Below are 23,099 nucleotides of genomic sequence, written 5' to 3'. Positions count from 1 at the left end.
TGGGGGGGGGGCGTGTTTTTGAATCGGATTAAGCCATATTGATTCACATGCTGTTGGCGGTGTGGCATTTGCCCAATTTGGGGGGATACGTTTGTATTGGGGGAGAGAAAGGGTTACAGGTTGACCAGTAAGAAAGCCGTTTTTGTCCTTAGTTCAGTTGGTTCTTTTTTTGGGGGGGGGGAGATAGAGGAGTCAGAGTGAGTTAGAGACAGGACAAGACTGAGAGGGAATAGAGTGACAGCGTTTGGAATATATTTTAAAACTTGATTGTGTTTGAAATTAAACTTTAATCTTCATTGTTAACTCTACCTGACTGAGACTCAATTCTTCACCGGGGAACCCTGGGTTTTTTTCCACAAAATTGGTGTAAGCGGAAGGATAAAGTAGTGGTGTACAGGTCAATAGTCCGTGAAACGACCGGGGTCTCTGTACGAATGCCACAGGCGGGTTCTTGTCATTGTCTTGTGGGGCTGTGTATGTGATAAAGGGGAGCCATACTGGGGTGAAGGTATCTTCTTCTATTTGTCCCCGTGTCAGTTTCAGTTTATTGGTTAATTTTTCTAGTAGGGCTGTTTCCCATCCTATTTGGTACCATTGGTCCATGCTTACTCCTGAGAGGTCTCTCCAGTGTCTGGTTATGGTGTTTCTGGTTGCTGAGAGTAGACGGGTTATGAGTTCTTTTGTGATGTGAGTGGGCATTATTGTCTTGGAATATGTTTAGTAGGGCCAGTTCTGGGGTGGTTTCTAATACTTGCTTAGCTATTCTACATATTTATTGTAATAATAATAACAACAATTTATTATTTATACCCAGCCCATCTGGGTGGCTTCCAACAAAACATTAAAATACAGTTATCCATCAAACATTAAAAGCTTCCCTAAATGGGGCTGTCTTCAGATGTCTTCTCAAAGTCTGGTTTTAGTTGTTCTCTTGGACATCTGGTGGGAGGGCGTCCACAGCTATTTGTTTCTCTTTTTGTCAATAATTTGCCTCAATTACATCTTTAATTACTACGGGCTGTTGGTCCATCTAGCTAAGCATCATCTACACCAGTGTTTCCCAACCTTGGCCTCCAGCTGTTTTTGGACTACAACTCCCATCATCCCTAGCTAGCAAGACCAGTGGTCAGGGATGATGGGAATTGTAGTTCAAAAACAGCTGGAGGCCCAAGGTTGGGAAACACTGATCTACACTGACATGATGGCAGCTCTGCAGGGTTTTGGCCCAGAAGTCTTCTTCCTCAGCTCCATGAACCCTTTTGCTACTAGCTCTGGTATGAGAGGCACTGACTGCCAGAGGGGAATGGGAGCTCACAAAGCGCATTGTTTCAGCCATTTTGAATGGATTGATTGTCTTCTACTGTAAATGGTTGCAGGATTGGGCTTGGCAAAGGTTTTTTTAAACTAGTTCATAAATGGAAAATGCTAACCCACACAGGCCCCCTAGTGGGAAATGATGTTACTCTAAATGGCCATGGAACTACCTGTGCACCTTTTCTGTCATTCACTGACTGTAATCGAGATTTAGCTACTGTCTCTAGTTTCAAGGCAGGCATTTCCATTTCTGAACGCATCTTCTTTGCAGGAATGTAGCTATTCCTCGTTTGTAAAGATACCCAACCATTAGCCCAAATGACACAAGAATCTATTGGTTTTGTAATTTTTATCTCTTCCTCAGTTTCCCACTCTTGTTCCCAAAGTTGTTTTGTAACATTTTTGCACCTTTTTATCATATGATTCTCTTTAACCTATGGACAAAACTGCGCATACTTCTGTTATATAAGATATAGATATATTCCTGTGTGTACTGTGGTTCAGTTTGCATTTTAGAATTTGCTTTTAATTGATTTTGTAACTTTGCTAGTCCAGTTCCCCCTTAACTACACATACAAACCAAATGATTGAATATGTTATGTTTTAGAAATTCAAATGCATGTGCATTAGTTGCTGCAATTTTTATTCCCATTCAGAGTATGTATTATATTTTGCAAAGAAGTTGCAAAATACATTTTGCCAAATACTTTTCTAGCCCTCTTTTTTGAGAATTGCTTAACCTTGTGCAGAGGTTGCTCAAGCTCTTCTGAAACACACCAAAAATCCACCAAGTCCCGCATCCTGTATCCCAATAGGGACCAGATAGATGCTGCCAAACAAGCAGGTAATCAAGGCAATCGCTCCCCCTCACTGTTTGGTAACTAGTGATATCCTGCCTCTGAACATGCAGGTTTCAGTTAGCACAAAGCTCCCCCCCCAAAAAAAAAATCCTGGGAACTCTAGTTTTCCCCTCACAGAGCTATAATTCTCAGCACCCTGAAGCTGAAGTCTTCCGGGCTCTTTGGGGGAAGCCATGTGCTTCAACTGTATGGGGTGTGTGCAACCATACTCCTTTTTTAAGAATTCCATAACCCACAGTACAGAGGCAAGGACAGCAGTTTCCCTCACCTGTGTTGGAAGGGACCCTTGGGGTCATCTAGTTCAACCCTTTGCAATGCAGGAATCTCCACTAAAGCATCCGTGGCAGATGGCCATCCAGCCTCTGCTTAAAAACAAGACTCCATCACCACCCACCTCCCAAGGGAGTCCATGCCACTGTCAAACAGCTCTTAGGATCAGAAAGTTCTCCCTGATGTTTAGTCGGAATTTCCTTCCTTGTAACTTGAATCCATTGGTTCTGGTCCTACCCTCCAGACCAGGAGAAAACAAGCTTGCTCCTTCTGCCATGTGACAGCCCTTAAAAAATTTGAAGGTGGCTCTCCTATCCCTTCAGAGACATACAGGTTACTGCATGTTTTCCCCCTTCAGTGTAGCTAGCAGCAACAGGGGAAAATACATAAGCTGTGAGGAAGCAAAGAAAAAGAGATCAGAAGATGCAGATCTTTCATATTTTGTCAATTTTGGACCCAAATAGAACTGGCTTCAAATAAAAATTCCCAGAACATGGATTGCTGATGTCCTCATCCTCCAGCCCCATGGAACAAGCAGCACCTGCCCCCCCCAAAAAAGGGGAGTCAACTCACCTTGTCCCTTTGGATCATGTGGTGATTAAGACTTTTAGTAGGCTGACACTTTTAAAGCTTGTTCAGGCCTGCTCAAACTCTAGTAGACAAGGATCTGAGATAGGATTGCATGTGGGACATGCCCAAACCACAAGGAGTTTGTGTCAGAGTGGGGGGACCCTGTCTCATGTGCCATATTGTCCTTAACCATCAGCACTTTGTCACAACAAACAGGCAGCTTTAACTGTGTAGTTTGAGCTCTAGCTGTTATGTATTGAAGAACACATCCCTGGCCACCAGGAGTATCGCATATATAGTTTTCACTCAGGTCCACGTCAGTTACTTTAGGCGGGAAACCCTGGATTGTTGTTGCTACAATGTTGACAGCCAGCTGCCTATAAAAGCAGGCCGGCTGAGCTGTTTGCTGTTCAGTTCAGTTCCAGCTTACTATAAAGAACCTCTTGGAGAAATCTCTGTGTCGTCTGATTTGTCAACCCACTACTTAATACTGGCGACGAGGATGGAATCGGATGGACATCAGAGCACAGCCAGATTCGGACACTTACTGAGCTGAAACACTGAGCGAAATCACTGAACAGTACCAATTCAGACTTGACTGTACTAGCTAGAGCACTGTGTTCCATCCATCGCCCACGTTGGTACTGGAACCATGGCTTCACTTGTGCCTCTAACGCTGTTTGCCCCAGCCTCTGAATCATGGGACTCCTACCTTGCTCGGTCTGACTGCTACCTCCAAGCCAACGAGCTGATGGAAGTGTCAGAGGAGCGTAAGTGGGGCCTATTCCTCAGCCTCTGTGGGTCCGAGGTGTTCGAAACGGCCCGAGCATTGGTTGCGCCTCTAACAGTCCAGGCAGCGCCGTGGGACACGATTCAAGAGAAGCTCCGCAACCACTACGCACCAAAGCCATCCAAGATTGTTGCCCGCCATGCGTTCTACCACCAGACCAGGCAGAGGGGGAGTCAATTGACAACTACACTGCCGCCCTCTGACAGGCTGCAATGCACTGTGAGTTCCGAGACTTAGACGATGCCCTGATGGATCGAATCATCTGCGGGGTCTGGGACATCCATCTGCAACAGTGTCTCCTCGCCAAGCCAGACCTCACGCTGCAGAAAGCCATTGAGGAGGCCGTGGCCTCGGAAGCTGCTGAACGCTCCACCCAGGAGATCCGCAAGGCCAGCAGCCCACGTCTTGCTAGGAAGCCAGTTCCAGTGCATCATGAAGAGGCCAGCAGTGATGAGGCATCCTCCAGTGAAGACGATGACGTGCACCAGACAAAGCGGGAGCGCAGGAAGTTCCAACAGAAGTCCAAGGGCCAATCGGAATGTGCCGGCTTTGTCAACCCACTACTTAATACTAGCCATCTGCTCTTTGCTCGCTGAATAATGTGTCCCAGCCGGTACCAGTCTTCACAATATGCCAGGGCTCAGCTATAGCCATGTAATATCACATGAGACACACTGCATCTCACAGCTCGGCTAGGTATAACAGCACCCTCCCCACAAAGCAGTTTAACATAAAACATAGCACCCACGTTCTTTGAAGAAAATGCTTCAGTCTGTGCGCATCGACAGCCCGACAGCCTGTCCGCTGTGCACAATTGAATCATGCACTGTGCCGACAAGGACAACAGTGACTTTAGAGAGGAATGGGAACCTTTTACAAAGCACTTAAAAAACAACAGAATGAGTTGGACTCCTTGGCAGGTTTTGAACATGCACAAAGTTATTTGTTAACATAATAGATGGATAACGCAGAGATTTTTACATTCTCATAACATGCAGAGAACAATATATGCAAATAAATCAGAAAGAGGAACTGAGGGAAGGGAGGAAAATACAATTGTTTAAATAATTTGTTATGTGAAAATAATAAAAACTTTTATTATCTAAAAAAAGAATCATGCACTGTGCCGTGGGCGAGGGTGTGAACTGGGCAGCCCCCTGCTTTTCTGCCCAGTTGTACATAGGGGGAAACTTTGCTAGTATTTACAGCATCCATCTTGCGATTCCTCAGGAGGTTAAGTATCTGCTACAATGATAAAATGCTTCTGTTTACAATGGCATAATTCTTTCCAATATCTGGGCACATGAACATTTCCTAACAATGTGTGTTTGGGGAGATGGATGAGGAAACACCTGCCTTTATGCATGACATCAGTACCACGACATTCACAATTGGACTGCAAATGTAGTTAACAGCAGCTTTCTCCCAGCCAAGAAGTGGATCAGAGAAATCCAGGAGGGATTTCAAAGCAGACTGCACAAAATAAACATTCTTAACCTTAAAGCTATTAATAGGCCTTTTTAAAATTAAAGCCACAACACAAAGGCGTTCCTCATTAATCCCATCTTCCCCTTTCACAGCATCTCGCATGCTGTTCAATGTCCCCAACATTACACAGCAGATTCTTAGGTTTTGTTTGGTGCTTTGAATTGATCTTAAAGCAAGTCACTTTGAGTTACCTTAGAAGAAATGCCTAACAAATACAATAAATAATAGTAAAATAAAATGATGATAATATAAGCTCAATTGCTGGGAAAGCTTGAAGTACCATTTGGCTTCTAAACTAGTTTGGTGCTCAGAAAGCATGATTTGGTTTGATGTCTGTATTGAGCCACAGTCTCACATCGGCTAACGCCGCAGGAGTTGTCTTTATTGTGTGTCCTTGGGGTGCAAAAATTCACTACTTTGCTGCATCTCTTCCCATACATGATGTCCTTTTTCCTGTCTCTCTCGGAGACCACCTTGGTAGGAAAACAGAAGAATCACTAAGGAGAGGTAATCAACCGGCCAAAGTCAAAAGACAGCATCTAATAGTAGTGACAGCAGCATGTTTGTGACTTTAAAAAAGTGGCTACTATAGTTGCATACAATTGTGGTTTAGTGCACTGAAGTAGAGACATGTTTAAGTAGCAAAAATGGAAAGACTATTAAGAGTAGAATACAGCACCTCAGAGTAAAAATAAATGTTGATGTAGCAATTTGTGATGCTATCTGACAAACCCACTGCAATGCACCAGTTTCTTAGTGTGCTTGCCAGATTAACAATTGGCGAATGATACTTGAAACTCAACACTGACGTTGTTTCTGCCAGTAATAGCCGTTACATCAAACTGTGCAGAAACGTACTGCTGTATCAGCATACAGCTTATAGATCGGTCTTTGCTATATATAGTCATGACAGCAGGCCTGTCACAATATCCCCAGTACACAAAGGCTTTATTAGGCTCCCCCACCCATTCTACAAGCGGCTTTTAGAAGTGGAAACATGTAGTTTGAAAACAGGCATTTCGAACATGAACCATACTGATTTGGTCTTTTGGTGTATTTTGCAAAAAAATTAAAAATAAACGTACGTGTGCTTTCAGTAGTATACTCTTACAATTCTAGTAAAATATTAAGAAAAAAAAGACAGCTTTTCTCCCTACAAAATATGAATTTCAAGATGCATATTTTGTCCGATGTGACACCTGGGGGCCTCTTGGCGCCCACTGAGGTTTCCAGCCCCTGCTGATTTATTGAAATGTCAGTTTGGGAGGGCTGGGGGGTATTTTGTAGTCCAAAACAAAACAAGTGCCTCTGAACCGAAAAGTATTGGGGACCCCTATGGTAGCAATGCGTGACAAAGCAACCACTTGTTTGCAAGACACAGTAATTTATTTACCGGTAAAAAGCTCATTTCCAATTATATTAATTCATAGTATATATTAATACAACTATTTCACACAACATGCAACATAACAGTCCTGCAGTAAAACTGCAATGAACTGATTAATAACTGTTTATATACATGCTAATAAACCAATTTTGTCCAGTGCTTCAATGTACTTGTCACTGCCGGACAGAAAAATATTCTGTCCTCTTTGCGCAACATTACTTCCCCCATAAGAGCATTTTGCAAACAGGAAGGAGGTCATCCAAAATCTGAGCATCCATTTCAAGCAAACTTCCTACAAAAACTACAGCCCTGAATCTCAGGAAGCGTCAGTCTACAGTTCATTCTGCAGCTACTTCCATGTAAGGGGCCCTGATTTTCCAGTGTCTCTGGCTCGAGTTCCCTTCAATCCAATGGACTGCCCAGAGCGACTTCTCAAATCACGATCTGACACTTCACTTTGTGCCATCTCTTCATCGTATCTAAGGGCAAAGAGAAAGTCAGTATCGTCCCATGGGATTCACAGGTGGGCTAAACAATGATCAGAACAAGGTGGTACCGCTCCTCCTAGACTTTGCTACTACAGGTTGTAGATGGAGGAAATGAATGCTTGCCAATTATCTGCCTATTATTATTATTATTATTATTCCACCCACAATATTAGGATGGTTCACAACACAAAAATACATGATAAAAATGAGAACAAAAAACCAACCAACCAATAACCCCCTTCCCTTAACCCCATGCATATTGAAAGCATGTGAAGGACAACACTTCTGGTTCTTCTGCATGCAGAAAACCTGTGTGGGGAAGATATTTTATATATAAAGGTAAAGGTACTCATGACCGTTAGGTCCAGTCACGGACGACTCTGGGGTTGCGGTGCTGATCTCGCTCTATAGGCCGAGGGAGCCAGCATTTGTCCTCAGACAGCTTCCGGGTCATGTGGCCAGCATGACTAACACCGTTTACCTTCCTGCTGGAATGGTTGACGTGCTTTCAAACTGCTAGGTTGGCAGGAGCTGGGACCGAGCAACGGAAGCTCACCCTGTCGCGGGGATTCGAACTGCTGACCTGCTCGGCAAGCCAAGAGGCTCAGTAGATTAACCCACAGCTCCACCCGCATCCCTATTTCACACAATCTCCACTTCTTGTGTGTAGTCTACAGTGATACAAGCCACTAAATTTTAGGAAGAGCTATGAAGGTGAACAGCGTTTCCGTGCGCTGCTCTGGTTCGCCAGAAGCGGCTTAGTCATGCTGGCCACATGACCCGGAAGCTGTACCCCGGCTCCCTCAGATAATAAAGCGAGATGAGTGGCACAACCCCAGAGTCGGTCAGGACTGGACCTAATGCTCAGGGGTCCCTTTACCTTTTTACCACCATTATACTGCTGATTATGTACTTTGGCTATACACGCACACAATCTCCACTTCTTGTGTGTAGTCTACAGTGATACAAACCACTGAAGTTTAGGAAGAGCTATTCCACCATTATACTGCTGATTATGTTCTTTGGCTCTATCACAGGACAGAAGATAAGAATAAGAACTTGCTATGTTGAATTGAAAGCTTCATGTTAATGTTTACTTCTGTGTACAGTGTGCCTCGCAAGACGAAAAGAATCCGTTCCGCGATTCTCTTCGTCTAGCGGTTTTTTCGTCTTGCGAGGCAAGCCCATTGACAGCGGATTAGCGCTATTAGAGGTCTAGCGGCTTTTAGCGATCAGCTGTTAAGTGGCTTATCAGCGGAACAGCTGATAAGCGGCTTAGCGGCTTAGGAAAGGCGGGGGAGCGAAAAAAACCTGCGGGAACTCGCAAGATTTTTTCGTCTTGTGAAGCAACCCCATAGAGAAATTCGTTTAGCGAAGCGCCTCCAAAACGGAAAACCCTTTCGTCTAGTGGGTTTTCCGTCTTGCGAGGCGTTCGTCTTGCGGGGCACCACTGTATGTCCTATCAATACAGACAACTGCACTATTTCTTCCAGGGATGTGCATCACTACCGTCTAAAGCCTCAGCTGTCATTTACTATGTAAGTACTTTCCATTTTGCTTCAAGATTAATGGCATAAATGACAGACGGAGACGTCACTCAAGTGAAACAAATGGCTCATCTAGAAGAACCTTAAAACTTAACAGCAACAAACCTCAGAGCTACTGCACATTTATAACTTGCCACAGCAATCTGCAACATTCTGAAATACAGTGGTACCTCGGGTTAAGTACTTAATTTGTTCTGGAGGTCCGTTCTTAACCTGAAACTGTTCTTAACCTGAAGCACCACTTTAGCTAATGGGGCCTCCTGCTGCTGCCGCGCTGCCAGAGCACGATTTCTGTTCTCATCCTGAAGCAAAATTCTTAACCTGAAGCACTATTTCTGGGTTAGCGGAGTCTGCAACCTGAAGCGCATGTAACCTGAAGCATATGTAACCTGAGGTACCACTGTACTTAATAATGTGATTATCTGGTGAATAATGGCTGTTATTTCAACAGCTATTCACAGAAGGATGCAACTGTAACAGACATATTTAACCAGATATAATGAAGAAAAATTGTGTGGTACAGTACAGAAGTCAAGGGTGCAAGGCTGGAATCAGGAATGGCTAAGTCACCTGGCACCCTAAGTAAGACTCAATTCAGGTGATCTTAGTGTTTGAGGCATAAGTATTTCACGGGACTATTTTTTCCACCATAAAATGGGTCTTTCTGCAGTAGAGATCCCTGTGGATTGCTTTGGGAAGGATTTAACAAAAATACTAAATCTACAGACCTTGTAAACCATTGTATTTTTATGCATTATGCATTTGTCATGGTCTGAAATTGCTCAGAAATGTTTTCTAAGAAGCCATTCATAAAAGAAATAAGTAATAATGTGCCATCTGAGTTTTTGCTGAGTTAACACCAAGACTAGGTTACACTCAGATACTAGTCAAAAGGCAGCCCTAAAGCATCTACTTGCAGAGGTTCAGACAATTGCTTTATCTATGATTAATACTTACAAAATCTCATAATGTCCAAGGGCTTCTTTGGGGGGAGATTTATTCCATTTACAGTCTGGAATTTCCCCGTTAGGGACAGCAATGTTAAGTGTGTCATTAATAAGATTGTATTTGAGGATACGATCATTGGCAGTACTGGAAGTAAGAGATGGAGAAGCGTTGACCTACGATGTGTACACAGGAAGGAGAAAAATAGATAGTTCACATCCACCAATTCTTCCACAAACAGAAATACGATAAATCATCAAGAGCACCTCAGGGTCATTCCATAAGAAGTTGCCCAATTTTTGATGACTTTTTTACCTCATATCGGCCCATTTTCTTAAAATTTTGAACACTTGTTGAATGATCAGAACTAAGTTTAAATCTAAAATTTTACTTTTTTATCTCATCCCGTTTTTGAGTTGTGGGGGTTTGAAATTTTAAAAAACTGACAATTGTGGCCTTGCCAGACTAAACAAAAATCTTAAAAGCTCAGCTCGGAATTGAGATATTCCCAAACTAAAAATATCAATCTCTTCAGAACTTCATGGGCTTTAATTTGATATGGCACATGATGGATTTACTTTAAATTTTAAAGTTACAAAATTTAAAAAATGGTTGAAGTGATAAAAAATTATTAGGAATTAAAAATTCCAAAAATGTATTATTTCATATTTCTAAGAGCGTCATGCAAAATTGGGATCTGACTAGGATCACATTTAAAAATATATATTTTGTACCTATTTGTTGGCCCTATTGGGTTCTATTTAGGATAAATGGGTTTTCCTGGAGTAAAATGTAACTGAATAAACAAGACTTCAAACTATAGGATCAGTTACTTCAGGCATTTCTTCAAAAAGTTATTCAATTAAAGGGTATCTGAAAAGCTAGTCAGGCTTTTCTTTTTAAACAGTATTCCAAGGCTGTTTCAAAACAAGAACACAAAATACGGAATAAAACAAGAACAAAACCAAAAGGCCACAGAAGGTCCAAATAGCCAAAGGCCTGGTTACAGAGCAAGGTTTTCGCCTGGTGCCTAAAGACAGGGAAAGAAATGCCAGGCAAGAGCCTTCCACAAACTCCCATTTCCATCAGACTCAGCGCCCGCATGGCCAATGGACAAAGACCGATGGGAGTTCTAGCTCAGCAACAACGGGAGGGCCAAAGGTTCCCTTCCCTTCATCTAACAAGGTTTTTCTGGAGAGTTGTAGATCTTGAAACGTGCCCCTGATTTTCATGAATCAAGACTGCCAAGTTTGTGAAGTCCTACCAGGTGCTATGATGCCGTAGTTTGGTCACCATAGTTGCCCTGGCTTCATTTTCCACTTCCCCTATGGCAGGAGTCAGCAGAGCCCGAGTCCCAGCTCAGGGGCTCAGCATCCACTATGCCCCATACAAGGAGGCAGCAAGGCTTCTCTGTGAGGAGAGGCATAGCTGAGTGGCCGATTCCTGGGATCTCTGATGAGCAGGGATCTCCAGAAACAGCGCTGGGAAATATCGACGTTGAAGGCCTTGGAGAGCAACAGCTACGGCAGACAGTGCTAGACTAGATGGACCAGTGGCCAGGATTCACCATAAGACACCTTTTTATGAGTAGTATTCCTGAAAAGCAAAGACTTTCCCATTCAGAGTCTCGAGAAGGGGAATCCTTTAGGAGCCAATGAGCAGGACTGTTTTTCCACACTGCTTTTCAAAGGAAACCTGCAACGCCAAGATAACTCCGCTTACCTCAATAAGCCATGGCTTTAGCTTGTCATCAATGATGATGTCATATCCGTAACATTCAAAGCAGTGTTTATCATTGTTCATTACAGGCTGAAAGAGTTGAAAATGTACATGAGAGCAGAAATGAACATCGGTACAATTTTACTAGCTACGGAGTCTGACTAAGACTCCTGAAATAAATATGCAAGGCATTTCAGTTACATGCTCCCTATTTTGCTAGGCTGCTGTCAGCTGTGGGACGCCCTCAATAAATGGTACAAATAATCATATTGTGGGCTAGAAAAGGGGGTCCAAAAAGTATGATGGGCTACTGCTTGTTATTGCCACCAACCCAGCTGCTCTCCACCCATAAAGGACTCAAAGGAAGGTGTTGGGCATCATCCTGCTTTTAAGAACCCCCAAAGCTCAAGAGATCCTGTCCAAGTCTTGCTTTGCATCGAAGGGGGTGATTGCCAGGCTTAAGGATGCAGCTGCCACGTGATCGTATTCCTCAGCCTGGTGATGAGAACCAAGTATAGAATCATAGAATCATAGAAGAGACCACAAGGGCCATCGAGTCCAACCCCCTGCCAAGCGGGAAACACCATCAGAGCACTCCTGACATATGGTTGTCAAGCCTCTGCTTAAAGACCTCCAAAGAAGGAGACTCCACCACACTCCTTGGCAGCAAATTCCACTGTTGAACAGCTCTTACTGTCAGGAAGTTCTTCCTCATGTTTAGGTGGAATCTTCTTTCTTGTAGTTTAGAACCATTGCTCCGTGTTCGCTTCTCTGGAGCAGCAGAAAACAACCTTTCTCCCTCCTCTATGTGACATCCTTTTATCTATTTGAACATGGCTATCATATCACCCCTTAACCTCCTCTTCTCCAGGCTAAACATGCCCAGCTCCCTTAGCTGTTCTTCATAAGGCATCGTTTCCAGGCCTTTGACCATTTTGGTTGCCCTCCTCTGGACACGTTCCAGTTTGTCAGTGTCCTTCTTGAACTGTGGTGCCCAGAACTGGACACAGTACTCCAGGTGAGGTCTGACCAGAGCAGAATACAGTGGCACTATTACTTCCCTTGATCTAGATGCAATACTCCTATTGATGCAGCCCAGAATTGCATTGGCTTTTTTAGCTGCCGCGTCACACTGTTGGCTCATGTCAAGTTTGTGGTCAACCAAGACTCCTAGATAATTTTCACATGTACTGCTCTCAAGCCAGGTGTCACCCATCTTGTATTTGTGCCTCTCATTTTTTTGCCCAAGTGCAATACTTTACATTTCTCCCTGTTAAAATTCATCTTGTTTGTTTTGGCCCAGTTCTCTAATCTGTCAAGGTCGTTTTGAAGTGTGATCCTGTCCTCTGGAGTGTTAGCCACCCCTCCCAGTTTGGTGTCATCTGCAAATTTGATCAGGATGCCCTTGAGTCCATCATCCAAGTCGTTGATAAAGATGTTGAATAAGACCGGGCCCAAGACAGAACCCTGTGGCACCCCACTAGTCACTCTTCTCCAGGATGAAGAGGAACCATTGATGAGCACCCTTTGGGTTCGGTCAGTAATACTTCTTAAAAAAATATTTTTCAATCATACAAAAAATTATCTAGTTCTGAGGGCATGCTATTGTCCCCTGATCAAATACTCATGCATTAATGGGTGACACAACTACCCTCACACACATACGCATGCCAGCCTTGGCAAAAAGGTAACATTTATAGGAACCCTAAATGACTGTGACCTTGGACCGACCAGAGGGATGGCAACCCTGGACTTAATCTTAAGTGGCACCCAAGACCAAGTATGAGATGTAAAGTGTTGCTGGACTGAAAGGAAGGAGTGACCATAGGACTATTACATTAAATAAACGTGTAAGTGGCCACTTGCCAAGAAAATCCAATATAGGAACATTTGAGTTCAAAAGAGGAAACTTCCCCCAAAAAGAGGGAATGGAGAAACTTCCCAAGAGGAAACGTTTCCACATATAGAGCCTTTTAGTTTAGAAAAAAAGGCAAATAAGAGGTTACAGGATAGAAATGTCACGGCACGCAGAAAGGGGATAAATTAAAGTCTTTCTCCCTCGTAACACAAGGAACTCATGGAGATCCAGTGAAGCTGAATGTCGGAAGATTCACGAGAGACAACAGAAAGGACTTCACACAGCACATGGGATTTGCTCCTACAATGGAAAATGATGGCCACCAACTTTGGTGGCATTAAAAGAGGTGTAGCCAAATTCACAGAAGACAAGGCTGTCGGTGTCCCCTAGCCAATGATCAGAGGCACCATGGTTCAGAAAACCAGTTTCTGGAAAGTGGAGAATATGGTTGCAATCAGGTCCTACCTGCAGGCTTGCCATGGGCATCTGGTTGGCTACTGTGAGAACAGGATACTGGACTAGACGGGCCACTGGCCTGGCCCAGCAGAGATACATTTATGTTCTTATATAGTCCTTATTTGTACACAATGTGCGTACTGCCTGCTTAATAAACTCTGTGGCCTTTTTTTAAAAAGGACACCGAAAAGATAAGCACACATATTTACAGCCTCAATATTCAAACCGGGAAGAGCAGAAGGAAGCATTATAAAACGTATTTTTCTTTTGTTTCTCTACTCACTGCAACGGCTTTCAGTGACTGCACAATTATCCAGTGAATTTCATCAAACAGCTTGTTGGTGACCTCTTTCCCACGAGTGCTTTCTAAATACAAGCGCAGATTGCTCACTGTCCATTTACCACCATGGATGTGATTGTAATCATCCTGCAGAGGCAAGGCGTCAAATCAAAAAGTATAGAGTTGATATCAGCTGTAAACACACTCGCAACATTTTCCAAACAGTTCTTTGTTGATTTAATAGAGCAGGAGGTTCACAAGCCAGACTCTAAAGTAAGTAAGGACAGCAATACTGTTGTGAAAGAATAAAGGGAGCTGTCACAATGGTCTTCAGTCAGGTTTTGTATGCAGGATAGCTAGTTGGAGAAGCAGAGACATTGGCCCCATCAGCGCTGTGCATTTTAAACAGAATTGTACCACTTTAAACAGATCATTACCCTCCGCCGCCCCCCCCCGCCGCCGCCACACAAAAAAACACCTGGGAAATGTAGTTTGCTAAGGGTTTGAGAGTTGCTAGGAGAACCCTGTTCCCCTCAGAGGTAGAACTCCCAGGAATTAACGGCACTTACTGTAAGTCCACTAAAGCAACAATGGGAAAGAAGTTGTAATCAAGGGACTGAGGAACTGTATTTTTATTACATATGTTCCGTTTATAAATTTATTTAAAGTAATTCAAATATACATTATACGAAAATGTTCCAACTTTACCCCATGCTTCTGAATGGCAACATTGGTAAGATGCACAAACATGTTGTCTAATTCACTTGTACTTGGTGTGTATTTTACTGTGCAAAAGCGACAAAACCCAAGTTTATACCTGAAATGCAAAAAAGGGAGGGGGCAGGTTTTATTGTTCACCAATTTATTTATTTATTTTAACTTATAAACTGTCCTGGAAATATTGATATCAAAAGCTGGCATATGCATTCTTAAAAATAAATGAATAAACTTCTTTTAATCCAATAAATGGATGTATTACAGCAATAAATGGACACATTACAGTAACAGTTATTATGGAGACAACAACTAAAGGTAACTCAAATACATCATAATGTCCTGAATACATTCTGGAAACAGCAGCTGCAGTCCTCACTGCATCCTGCGCAATCACCTTGATTAGGATTTTACTGCTCAATTTCATAATGATGAATATCAATGTTATTAAGGAGGTATTAAATTTTTCTCAATGCTTTTTGCAATCCTGTTTGTTTTTCTATTAGTGCATCAAAATATTGTGGCCACTAAAGGGAAAGATTTAGAAGTTAACAAGGTGCCAGGGCTGGATGATACTCATCCAAAAGTTCTTAAAGAATGCAGAATTCTGACTGCTGGTCTATTACAGGCTTCCTCAACCTCGGCCCTCCAGATGTTTTGAGACTACAATTCCCATCATCCTGCTAGCTAGGGATCATGGGAGTTATAGCCAAAAACATCTGGAGGGCCGAGGTTGAGGAAGCCTGGTCTATTACTTCCTGGATTCTCTCCCCACCCCAAAACCCCCCAACAACCTGGTGTTACAACTCAACTGATTAGGAGACTGATTTTTAAAATACATATTAAGCAATCTAACTCCTACCCTGTATACATATCCAAACCATGACAGAGAATAAGAATGGTTTCTTCACACAATGATTTCAGAAGCACTTCAAAAGTTTCTAAAGACATCTTGGCCAATATGGAACAAAGAAACAGATTTCAATGAAGGAAAGTGAAAAGTTTCAAGGCAAAGCCAAATTGTACAAAAGTGAATTCCAGCAAATCCACCTTCAAGCTGGGAGAAGGAGACACAGAGGTTGCATCCAGACTTGCAGGGAGAAGATAACTGCAAACTGCCTGCCTTTGTGGGTGCAAATTTGTGTCAGTGCAAATCAGGTCAAACAAATTCTCCATACCGAAATTATGGGGGTGGGGGAAATAACAAACAAATCTTTGTTTTCTTTATGATTTGCCCTGCTGGGATACATAAGACAATTTCTAGATGAGGTTATTTTGGAAAATGTCATCTCCCTTCCCCTCTAGCTCGCCAATATGCACAGGGAAATATAACAAGTTAAAATCCAACTTCCTCACAACTCTGGATGAAAATTACCCTCCGTCACTTTTTATTTCCAGAGTGCCACTTCTCACCCTGAAACAGGGGCCTTGTCAGAATATGGACAACTTACATGTAGCATCTCAGAGGACGGTAAGTAGACACTAAAACATACAGGCGAAGGTCAAATTTCTTGCCACCTATCAGTAGAGGATTGTTGATATACAGAGAAATCACATAAGCTTCTTTAGAGGACTGAGATATAAACCTAGGGAAATGTATATTTTATTATTTCAAATGTGCTAGTTGCATTCAACTGTTTGCTTTTATTTTTAAAACTAGCTCTAGAAAAGTAACAAAGGCAGTTTCATTTTAGTGCTATATGCAGAACTGTTGAACAAGAAGAGCTGACAGATAGGACTGATTACCGGTAAATCTTTCTGAGAAAAGAACGAACTTCCCTAGACCACAAGCATTTAAAAGCAAGGACGACCAATGTGCTGCTCACAGAGTGCTTCTTGCAGCTACGGGACACTTTGTAGGAAGAAGTTCCAAGGACTCATTCATGTAAATAAATGATTTTAAATATAATAGCTTTTGTCTTAATCTGACTGGCAAAAGGTTTTGAGAATATTCTTAAAACTCTATCCACCACAGTTTATAGTCAATTGGTGCTTCCCAAAACAGCTTCCACTTCCTTTAAAAAGAGCACCAAAATCATTTCATGCAATTACACCAAAGCAATCAGTGCCACAACTTACAATTTTATAGGCCCCATCTTATTTCTAGATTCATTTTTATCTTACACACGTAAAGTGCCCTGTAATCTGTAATAACTGTTTAAAGCACTTATGAATGACCTTCCAGCAAAATAAGAAAGTCACAAATTCAGACAAACATGCTAGACTGCAACAAGGAGTTAAACAAGACCCCACCCCTTTTTGAAGAAACATACGTGGATGTTTTGCTGTCTCGAGACCATTTCTTAATTTGGGAAAGTTTGTTGATAAGGAATATTCCTTTCCCTTGAGCTTTTCCGCAGGGTTTCATAATCCAAGTACTGGAAGGGTTTTTCCGGAATTCTTCAACAAATAAATTGTAATCAGCTGGGAGCATAAAGGTGACAGGCACAAAGTCTAAAACGCACCAAGGAAAACCAAGAATTAACACAGCATAGTTATACAGAGTGCCATTTAATTACACAGTGCTTTGCAAAGAACCGGTACCAAAGGAATTTATCATCTAGAAGCGGGATTTAAATTAAACAAACAGAAAACCAAGGTGCTGGGGAAAAATTTGACAGATACAGAGTCAGAACGGTTTCAGAGGGAAACAGAACTAACTGTGGTTAAAAAAGTAAAATACCTAGGGGTGAATATAACAGCAAAAAATCTGAGTCTATTTAAGGATAATTATGAAAAATGTTGGACTGAAATTAAGAGAGACTTGGACAGTTGGACAAAATTGAAGCTTTCTTTGTTAGGCCGAATTGCTGCTATTAAGATGAATGTATTGCCAAAAATGTTATTTTTGTTTCAAACATTACAGATTGTGGACAAGACGGAGTGCTTCCGGAAGTGGCAAAAAGATATTTCTAAATTTGTCTGGCAGGGCAAAAAGCCCAGAATTAAGTTTAAGATATTAACTGACGCGAAAGAAAGAGGGGGCTTTGCCCTGCCAGACTTAAAGTTGTACTATGAAGCCGCAGCTTTCTGCTGGCTAAAAGACTGGCTACTTCTCGAAGACACTGACGTACTGGATTTGGAAGGTTTTAACAATGCTTTTGGTTGGCATGCATACTTATGGTACGACAAGGTTAAGATCAATAAGGCCTTTAAGAACCATATTGTTAGGAAAGCAGTATTTAATGTCTGGACAAAATACAAAGACTTATTGGAAAACAAGACTCCGAGGTGGCTTTCGCCTCTGGAAGCTAAGGCCCGAAAAAGACCCAATATGGAGGCCAAATGGCCAAAATATTGGGAAATATTAGAAAAAGATGGAGACAATTGGAAATTGCAGAGTTTGGAGAAAATGAAGGATAAAGTGCGAGACTGGTTACATTACGCTCAGATTAAAGAAGTCTTTAAAAATGACAAAAAGTTAGGGTTCCAGGTGGAGAAATTGAAGTTAGAAACAGAATTGTTAGAACCAAAGACTAAAGTACTATCTAGAATGTATAACTTGCTGCTAAAATGGAATACACAAGACGAAATGGTTAAATCGGCGATGATAAAGTGGGCACAGGACATTGGGCATAACATTATGTTTGAGGACTGGGAAAGGTTGTGGACCACTGGGCTGAACTTCACCGCATGTAATGCTCTGAAGGAAAATGTAATGAAAATGATATATAGATGGTACATGACCCCAGTTAAACTTGCCAAAATATACCATTCGTCTGATAATAAATGTTGGAAATGTAAAGAAAATGAAGGAACATTCTTTCACCTCTGGTGGACATGCCCTAAGGTGAAGGCCTTCTGGGAAATGATATATAATGAGCTGAAAAAGGTATTTAAGTATACCTTCACTAAGAAACCAGAGGCCTTCCTTCTGGGTATTGTAGGCCAGAAGATGCTAAAGAAGGACCGAACATTTTTTATGTATGCAACAACGGCAGCAAGGATTCTCATCGCTAAAAACTGGAAAACTCAAGATCTACCCACACTGGAAGAGTGGCAGATGCAGCTGATGGACTATATGCAACTGGCCGAGATGACTGGCAGAATCCGAGACCTGGGAGAAGAGAGGATTGAGGAAGACTGGAAGAAATTTAAGACGTATTTACAAAAACATTGCAATTTGGTTGAATGTTAAGAAGGATGCTAGATTATAAAAAACTGGCCACCACTAAATTAGATTTGAATTTGATGATAAGTGAGATTAAAGAAAACATAAATTTTTTGGAGAATTGCTAGATTATATTTAAATGAGTGGATATAAGATCGTAAACAAGTTGATAATTTGCTTGGAAAAACCTTTTTACGATGTAAATGGGAGCGGGAGACGTGAGGGAGTCCAAAGAAGCGATGAAACCACGTTATGATATAAGTAAGGTTGTTTATTATTTGTGCATTTGTATTCAAAAATTTTAATAAATATTTACATAAAAAAAAACAAAGGAATTTATCATCTAAAAATATTTAATACAGTATATACATCAATACATAAAACTAAAGGGGAAAACTCAGCCCTGTTCACATTCTCTCCTAGTCTACATTGTTTTTTAGTTAAGGTGATGGCAGTGACAGGGCTCATCCTCTCTCCAACACCTGCACTCCATGTTTAATACTAGAGTAGAAAGAAGCTTGGATAGTTTCGACCAGGCTTCCTCAACCTTGGCCCTCCAGGTGTTTGAGACTACAATTCCCATCATCCCTGACCACTGGTACTGCTAGCTAGGGATCATGGAAGTTATAGGCCAAAAACATCTGGAGGGCCAAGGTTGAGGAAGCCTGGTTTAGACCAATTAACAGGTGACAGAGAAATAACTTTTTTGTTGTTCACCATCTTAAGAGGATTACCACGAGTCGAAGAGTATCTGCAGAACTTCACTATCAAGAGTTACTGAAAGTCTATTTAAACCTTAACTGATAGTAAGTATATTAAGAATGGAGTTACATTCTCTCAACTCATACTATAGTAATGTTAAAAGCATTATGGCAAAAGTCTGATTCTAGACAGCCAAATAAGGCTGTAAACCCAAGCATACATAATGGGAAGTCAATCCTATTGAAATCAACTGGGCTTATACCCAAGTCAACTTGGTTAGGATCAGACTGCAAGCTCGACAACTGATGGCCTCAACAAGGCCATGTCTGTTTTTTATACTCTTGGAAAGACCAAACATGATTTTAAACACCTGCTCCATTACCAGCCTCTCATAATCTTGGAAAAATTACATCTTTTCTCACACTATTGGAAAACTGTAGTAAGACTTGCAATAAGGCTGTGTTCAATATGTCTGCTCTTTTAAATCTGCAAAAATATGCTTCAGAAACCTTGTCCATGTGACATTTTAAGAAATCTGTCTCAGCTGATTCACGACTGACATGTGGCCTATTGAGCTAAGTACTGGCCTCAAAGCAACGTTATCTGAGCCCTCATGTCTCAGTTGTATTTTAACTGAGATGTGGTTCAAAAAAATCACTGATGTTTTTATCTTAATGCTCTCTCATACACAGTCTGGACAGGCAAAAAACCACTCTCAACTTGCCTTTAGGGGATCTTTCATGAAATAAATTTGTTCCTCAGAAGCTATCCTACTACCTACTACCTGAGAAGATGTGCTCTACACAATTAAGAGCTTTTGAAGTGCTTACATTTCCCCTGAACTGTTGTGTATGTGGTCACTGAATTTGAGCAGAGCAAGACACACAGAGAGATGAGTAAGCTGCAGAATTCCCTGGAAAACCACAGGCCTGGTTCAGATGCCACTTTAAGTCACAGTATAAGATTCAGTATGGCTTAAAGGAAATGCACACTTTGTTCGTCCCTTCAGTCCACCAGCGAGATATCAAACCAGAGGTTGGCTTGCCGTTATACAAACAGCATGTGCCGGTTCGCACATGTTTCCCAACAAACTATTATGGTAAGCCAAGAGCAGACCTTGTCGCCTACCAAACCACAATGGTAAGCCAAGAACTAACCCCATCATGATTTGTTAAGAGACAAACAAACTACAAGGACTGCTTTCCACAAAACAGCTAGCCCGCCTCTGATTTGTTTCCTCACCATCAGAAAGGAGGGAAGGAGAACGAACCATGGTCTTTTTGAGCAGCTGCACCAGACACCCTGCTCCACAGTAAGTTAAACAATGATTTAATGTGATGTGTGAACCGGATGGCAAAGATCCAAATTTCTGAATATCTATTATATGCTACTGAGGGATGTCTTGTGTTTAAAATGCACATACAAATAGTAGAATTGGCCAAGACAACTCACCTAAGTAAAGGTATTTTCCATTTTCATCTTTCTCTGCGAGAGGGCTACCTTCTTTTTCTAATTCCTTCCTATACCTCTTAATATTTTTGACCATTAAGTCCTTTCGGGTGAGCTCATAGTGATTTGGGAAATGGTTGACAATCTGGTCATCAGAGAGGCGGTAACCAGTCTCCACGCTGAAAACATTTCGAATAGTTTGCACACTCATCCTGTGAAGAGAAAATTGTCACTGGGCTTCCCCCAAAATATGCAACTCACAACCTGATAGGAATCAGGCTGGCCTTTGCATTAAATATGATCAGAAGAAAAAATAATCAGACAACTTGAAGACATCTAATAAGAAATCTACTTCACTCTTCTTACCACCTCTTCTCCAGAGAATTTCCAAAAGGCAGTCATTCTTGAAGGTGGAGCAGGCATTCTATAAATTGTTGTTGTACCCTACAAATTATCTTGTTATTCTGCATTCCAAGCTCTGCTTTTCCCCAGGAATCATTACAACAGGAGGGGCTTCGCACGTACCTGCTGCCTCTCCAAATTATGGTATAAGTGGAGTGAGCAGTTTCTGAAAACTGCATGAATATAAACCACTGATGAACTGAACCCTAACAAGATGCTCTTCTCATACACAGGAATTAGATGACCATATATTTAAAAACACAAAAATATATACCATGATAACAAAGAAAAACTATACCCCCCCGCCCCCATTTAAAAGGCCAAAGGTTGTTTAATTAGCCCAAGGCCTAGGAGAAGAGAAATGTTTTGCCTAGTGCCTAAATATACGTAATGAAGGCCCTAGGTGAACCTCCCCAGAGAGCATCCCACAAGGAGGGAGTCACCACAGAAAAGGCCCGCTCTCGTGTTGCTACCCTCCAGCCCTCTCATGGAGGGGGCACATGAAGAAGGGCCTCGGGGTCCAGGTTAATTTGTATTGGGAGGAATTGAGTTGAATGGGGCTTACTCCCAAATAAGTGTAATTATGTATGCAACATGTTCCACAACACACACACACACACACACACACACACACTGCTTACCAGTAAAAATTCCAGTCTTCATTTTCTGACACTTGGACCCATCCCCTCTTCTCAAAGTTGTTTATAAGCACAGATTTCTCTATGTCAGTAACCCATTTGACTTTTCCTGCCATTATCCTAAAAGTAAAAAAAAAAAAAAAAGGATCTTAATTTAAATGGGGAAAACTGATACGGGTGAATACAGGCACTCCCTCATTTACGTGGGGGTTACGTTCCGAGGCACCACGTGCATCGATGAAATCATGTATAATTGAAACTCATTGGAAAAGCCTGCAACAACCTCCCCCCCCCCCTTTTCAGTGACATTTCAGTAACATCTTTATGACATTTCCAGGTCACTTCCTGTTCAGAACGATGCACATATACATGGTCACATACATACTGAACACGCCTAAATGGGGGGCTGCCAGTATGTGAAATAATTTCCACAAATAAATAGCATTTAATGGGAAGACAAGGAATAAAATATTAGAACATTTTAATCCTGCTATATTTAGCCCAGCAGGGATAGAACATGGCACTCTGGGCATAGAAGGTACAACTCACCAATGCAGCCATTTTAAAAAAGATATTTAATTTGCACTATAGCGCTTATTTATTAAAGTATGACTGCCCAATTTCTCTCACGGCTTTTAAGGCATGTTTTGAGATTGAAAGTTTATTTGGGGAGGGGGAATTAGTAAAATGCTAGCGGCTGGAAAAGAAGAGGTGTTTTAATAATTTATTTTAAGTAGTGCTATAAACCCTTTTAAAGTTTCACTCTACCAAGGTAATAATAATAATAATAATAATAAATAGCCAACATGCATTTCTGCACTAACTGAAAAAAATTACAAAATTTAATGACAATGTGTGCCAAGTCACAAAATATTCACCTACTCATGTCAAAACTATACCCCTTGGAAGGAAGGAAGAATAACAGTTCCATACCTTCAGGGATTGTACTCCTCCTCCATTTCCAACCCCCCCCCCCTTCTAAATATGCCAGATTTCTGCAGCCTGAAAGAAGAATAAGCTCCAGAAGTCATAAAAGAAGACTACTTTGATAATATGATGTGGATAGCCCCACAAAGTCAATGAGGCATGGCAATTCTATACAAAACCTATT

General features: G+C 41.7%; 1 protein-coding gene and 1 long non-coding RNA gene across 10 annotated transcripts in view; one reads left to right on the top strand and one right to left on the bottom strand.

The window, feature by feature from the left end:
- Nucleotides 1-176: 176 nt before the first annotated feature.
- The window catches only part of TTLL1 (TTL family tubulin polyglutamylase complex subunit L1), a 33,131-nt gene continuing 10,208 nt past the window's right edge, over nucleotides 177-23,099 (bottom strand). For 7 of the 8 annotated variants that reach the window (XM_081860996.1, XM_081860999.1, XM_081860993.1 and 4 more), the window contains 9 exons: nucleotides 21,992-22,108; nucleotides 20,952-21,160; nucleotides 16,960-17,140; nucleotides 16,138-16,272; nucleotides 14,681-14,789; nucleotides 13,976-14,119; nucleotides 11,382-11,468; nucleotides 9,672-9,835; nucleotides 177-7,158 (listed from right to left, as the gene is read on the bottom strand). In XM_081860996.1, coding sequence (XP_081717122.1) covers nucleotides 7,029-7,158; nucleotides 9,672-9,835; nucleotides 11,382-11,468; nucleotides 13,976-14,119; nucleotides 14,681-14,789; nucleotides 16,138-16,272; nucleotides 16,960-17,140; nucleotides 20,952-21,160; nucleotides 21,992-22,104 — 1,272 coding nt within the window. In that variant the 5' untranslated portion in view covers nucleotides 22,105-22,108 and the 3' untranslated portion in view covers nucleotides 177-7,028. Of the gene's footprint in view, nucleotides 7,159-9,671; nucleotides 9,836-11,381; nucleotides 11,469-13,975; nucleotides 14,120-14,680; nucleotides 14,790-16,137; nucleotides 16,273-16,959; nucleotides 17,141-20,951; nucleotides 21,161-21,991; nucleotides 22,109-22,921; nucleotides 23,045-23,099 lie in introns of those variants that run through there. The other variant, XM_081860998.1, reaches the window with a different exon arrangement.
- Nucleotides 8,630-16,157, top strand: LOC309341515. Of its 2 annotated transcripts, none has more exons than XR_014156363.1 (3): nucleotides 8,630-8,705; nucleotides 10,567-11,246; nucleotides 14,954-15,607. It is a non-coding gene; the product is annotated as an uncharacterized lncRNA (long non-coding RNA). The 2 variants fall into 2 exon arrangements; XR_014156362.1 differs by lacking the exon at nucleotides 8,630-8,705 and adding an exon at nucleotides 16,085-16,157 and having other exon boundaries at nucleotides 9,842-11,246; nucleotides 14,954-15,141.

The sequence above is a fragment of the Podarcis erhardii genome (assembly GCF_964252035.2).
Source record: "Podarcis erhardii genome assembly, chromosome: 5".
NCBI lineage: Eukaryota > Metazoa > Chordata > Lepidosauria > Squamata > Lacertidae > Podarcis > Podarcis erhardii.
This window is presented reverse-complemented; position numbering and strand designations above follow the sequence as displayed.